The 4,098-nt window shown below is 37.7% G+C and overlaps 1 protein-coding gene across 1 annotated transcript; it reads left to right on the forward strand.

Moving 5' to 3' along the window:
* Nucleotides 1–746: 746 nt before the first annotated feature.
* Nucleotides 747–1,567, forward strand: LOC116631937 (60S ribosomal protein L7-like). The gene has a single exon (XM_032403493.1). It carries the CDS (start codon nucleotides 761–763, stop codon nucleotides 1,505–1,507), a length of 747 nt encoding a protein of 248 aa, XP_032259384.1. The 5' UTR covers nucleotides 747–760; the 3' UTR covers nucleotides 1,508–1,567.
* Nucleotides 1,568–4,098: the final 2,531 nt, after the last annotated feature.

The following is a 4,098-nucleotide window of genomic DNA, read 5'->3' on the forward strand; positions in this document are numbered from 1 at the left end:
AGTGTTTGTGTTTGTCTGTTTCATTTAACTCTTCTCAAGGGAGCCTGAGGAATGACCCACGCACAGCGTAAGCCTTGGGTTTTCCAAACAATAAGCGAGATCTCCTCTGAGGGAAAGACATCAGAAAAAATGTCTGTCTACTGCTTAGAGGTTTGGAAAATGATGATGATTCTATCCATTGCCATTAGAGAACATAGCATTTCCAGTAAAGTGAGTGTGTGTACATGGGCCAGTAGGGCAGGAGTGCGTAAATCAAAATGGAGCAAACTGGTGGCAGAGGCTAACTAAGAATGTAGAAAAATACAATACATTTCAGGGTTCCTTCTTTTAACTGTACCAATTAACGGCCCCTATTTAGCAAAGAATGCAAGCTCTCTAAAATGCCCTCTTTATACTAGATTCCACAGTGACATGATCTTCTATTATACACAGAAGTGCATCCATAGAAACCTGCCAAACTGACGGAGGGTTGTTTTCTCTTTGTTCGTTCTTCTTAAAACATCCTTTTAAGTTGTTTTGACATTCAGCTACTTAATAGTAGAATCCTAAACAAAATAATTTAATGCCAGATCTATAGGCTGTCAGAATCTGGATAAAATGAATAAAAAATTTATTACCCAAATGTGCTATAAAACAGCACAATGATGTATTACAGAAGGTGTTAGAAAGTAATTACAACTGTTGAAAAAATCCTGCCCTAAAGATCAGATAGTCTGAATTTTTAAAAATAATCTTGGTGGCTCTTTTTCCGGCTGGAACCATGGAGGGTGCAGAAGAGAAGAAAAAGAAGGTTCCTGCTGTGCCAGAAACCCTTAAGAAGAAGCGAAGGAATTTCGCAGAGTTGAAGATCAAGCATCTGAGGAAGAAGTTTGCTCAGAAGATGCTTCGAAAGGCAAGAAGGAAGCTTATCTATGAAAAAGCTAAGCATTACCACAAGGAATATAGGCAGATGTACAGAACTGAGATTCGAATGGCAAGGATGGCAAGAAAAGCTGGCAACTTCTACGTACCTGCGGAACCCAAATTGGCATTTGTCATTAGGATCAGAGGTATCAATGGTGTGAGCCCAAAGGTTCGAAAGGTGTTGCAGCTTCTTCGCCTTCGCCAGATCATCAATGGCACCTTTGTTAAGCTCAACAAGGCTTCAGTTAACATGCTAAGGATGGTGGAACCGTATATAGCATGGGGGGACCCAGACCTGAAGTCGGTGAATGAACTGATCTACAAGCGTGGTTATGGCAAAATCAACAAGAAGCGAATTGCCCTGACAGATAACACATTGATTGCCCGATCTCTTGGTAAATATGGCATCATCTGCATGGAGGATCTGATTCACGAGATCTATACTGTTGGAAAACGTTTCAAAGAAGCAAACAACTTTTTATGGCCCATCAAATTATCTTCTCCACGAGGAGGAATGAAGAAAAAGACCACCCATTTTGTAGAAGGTGGAGATGCTGGTAACAGGGAAGACCAGATCAATAGGCTTATTAGAAGGATGAACTAAGGTATCTACCATGATTATTTTTGTAATCTGGTCAGTTAATAAATGACTACTCTCAAATGGAAAAAAATAATAATAATCTTGGTGGAACCAGTTTATGTTCTATTAAAATTTCTCAGAAAAAAAAATCTAAGCCCTTCCTAATGCAAACCTGGCAAAATACTAAATAGCTTTATCTGATAAATATAAATTTAATTCAGTGAAGCAAAGTCTGAGGTGAGGAAGAAAATTTGATAGAGGAAGCATAATTTCTCTTCTGTCATAGAGGGTGATGTAAGATTTCCCTTCCTGCCTGGGATAAGCAGTAACATAATCAACACCTCATCATGTTTTGTGAGGAAAGAAAAGCAGTGAACATCCTTGCACTTCCATTTCTTTGACTTCAAAATGGGAAACATGAACTTGATTTCTAACTTACGTGATCCATGACTTGGGTTTACCATGTTCTCCCTTCCTTGTAATGAAATAGAATGGGGACTCATTAGATTTTCACTCTTGTCAACAGTTGTTTTCTTTGGGCAGCTGGATGGACGGCATTAAGGCAATTGGAAAGTTTTCCCTGTGGGATAACAATTTAGAGGGACTTTGATGGGGAGCAGGGATAAAACCTGGACAGCAAGCTACAACCTACTGGGAGCAGCTCTTAAAGCAAATATAGGGTATGTGTGAGGGGGTCTCATGCTTTTCAAAGCTGATTATCATCATAAGCAAGGGAAAAGGTTGAAAGAGAATAGTAAAAGGCGGATACTAAGTGTGTCCTTCTACCAATAAAATGTCACACATAAGAAAGAATCAAATATTCATTGAAACAATCGTAGGCATCAGAACAAAAATTGAAGTCTTCTTGCTTTTAAAATGTATATAACAAAAAAGTTTTATTTTAAAAGTTTTGGTAAGAGTCACAAGTTTTAAGTAGGGTATCTTTAGGTAAGATGTTATCTTCTGGCTTCCTTTCCTGGTACTCTCCTCAGACTCACTCCTCTCCAGACACAAGAGCCTGGTTGCTCTCTCATACGTGACAAGAAGGCTCCACCGTAGGTCTTTGGCAGTGGGTATTCCCTTTCATGGAATGTTCTTTTCTAGATATTCTGTTGAGTAATTCCTTCATCCTTCAAGTCTTTGCTCAAAAGCTGCTTCCTCACGGAGACCTACCCAGTTAGACAATATACCTAGCCCCTTCTTCCACCCAGCGGACAACCCCTTCCTGAAAACTCTTCCCATTCCTTTTCCCTGATCCACCCCTTTTTTTCCCCCATAGAACTTACCATCTTCTAATATGCTGTGAATATTAGTTTTTTTTCAATATTTATTATTTATTGTCTGTTACCTCTTCCACCCACACTCACTCCTACCCCCAGAGAGAATCTGAACTCCAAGAGGGCAAGGATCTTTGTTTGTTTGTTTTTTATAATTTTTTAAAGATTTTATTTATTTATTTTATTTATTTATTTATTTATTTATTTATTTATTTATTTATTTGATAGAGAGAGTGAGACAGCGAGGGAGAGAGAAAGAGCATGAGAGGGGCAGAGGGAGAAGCAGACTCCCCACTGAGCAGTGTGCCTGATGTGGGATCATGACCTGAGCCCAAGGCAGATGCTTAACTGACTGAGCCACCCGGGCGCCTGGATCTTTGTTTTTGTTTTTGTTTTTTAATGGATGTGTCCAAAACACCTAGTGCAGTGCCCACAGGTAAATGGTATAAAGGTACTCAATTAGTATTTGTTAAATGAATACAACATAACAATAAAAAAGGTAAAAAAAAAAAAAACTTATGTAATCCACATGAACTGCAAAGTACAGATAAGCTAAGGAAAACAACAGAGAAATTTTCATATACATCTATCTGCTTTTGCTGTTGTTGGGAGATACAGAAACAGGAAGCCAAATAGACTAAGGGTTTGTTTTGTTTCCTGGGAGAAGAACCACCTAGAAACTGGTCCTTTTTACTACCCAATTTACAGTATTTCCTGAGATTAATAATACCTTGCATTTGAATGATGCTTCTAAATTTTTTCTTAAAGGTCTGTGTTGTATGTTAGCTCGCTTTAATCCCTATTTTATAATAAAACTAAAGCTCAGAGAGGCAAAACATTGCCCAATGTGTTACATTCAGCAAATGTGACTTCACATTTGGGTATCTAGGCTTTCTAATTCCATAAACTGTCTTCACAGAGAGAAGACAAAGGGCTACCCCACTGAGAGGAGGAAAGACAAGCAACTCAATTGGAATTGAGTTAGAATTAAAGGAGAACATCGTCATTGGCAATGACCTACATTTGTTGTTCAGTATTCAAAACATCTTTTAAAAGGTTAAAATGATATCTACAGTATATTTCACAGTGCTCATTTATGCCTTAAATGCCATAAAATTTAGACTTTGTGAGGGGATTTATTATTATTTTCCTTGTTTCTTGTCATGTAACTATAACTCATTTAGAAAATTAAGGTCAATACTGAAATTTTGTCATTGTTTTTCAATAGTTCTCAGCTCTCCAGCTATGAATTAATATTAGATAGCAATTTTTGCTCTTTGTTATCATGATTTTATCAGATATTTTATTTCTGGAATACACAGCTGTTAACTGCAAAAC

The sequence above is a fragment of the Phoca vitulina genome, unplaced genomic scaffold (genome assembly GCF_004348235.1).
Source record: "Phoca vitulina isolate PV1807 unplaced genomic scaffold, GSC_HSeal_1.0 scaffold6, whole genome shotgun sequence".
In the NCBI taxonomy this organism is placed as follows: Eukaryota; Metazoa; Chordata; class Mammalia; order Carnivora; family Phocidae; genus Phoca; species Phoca vitulina.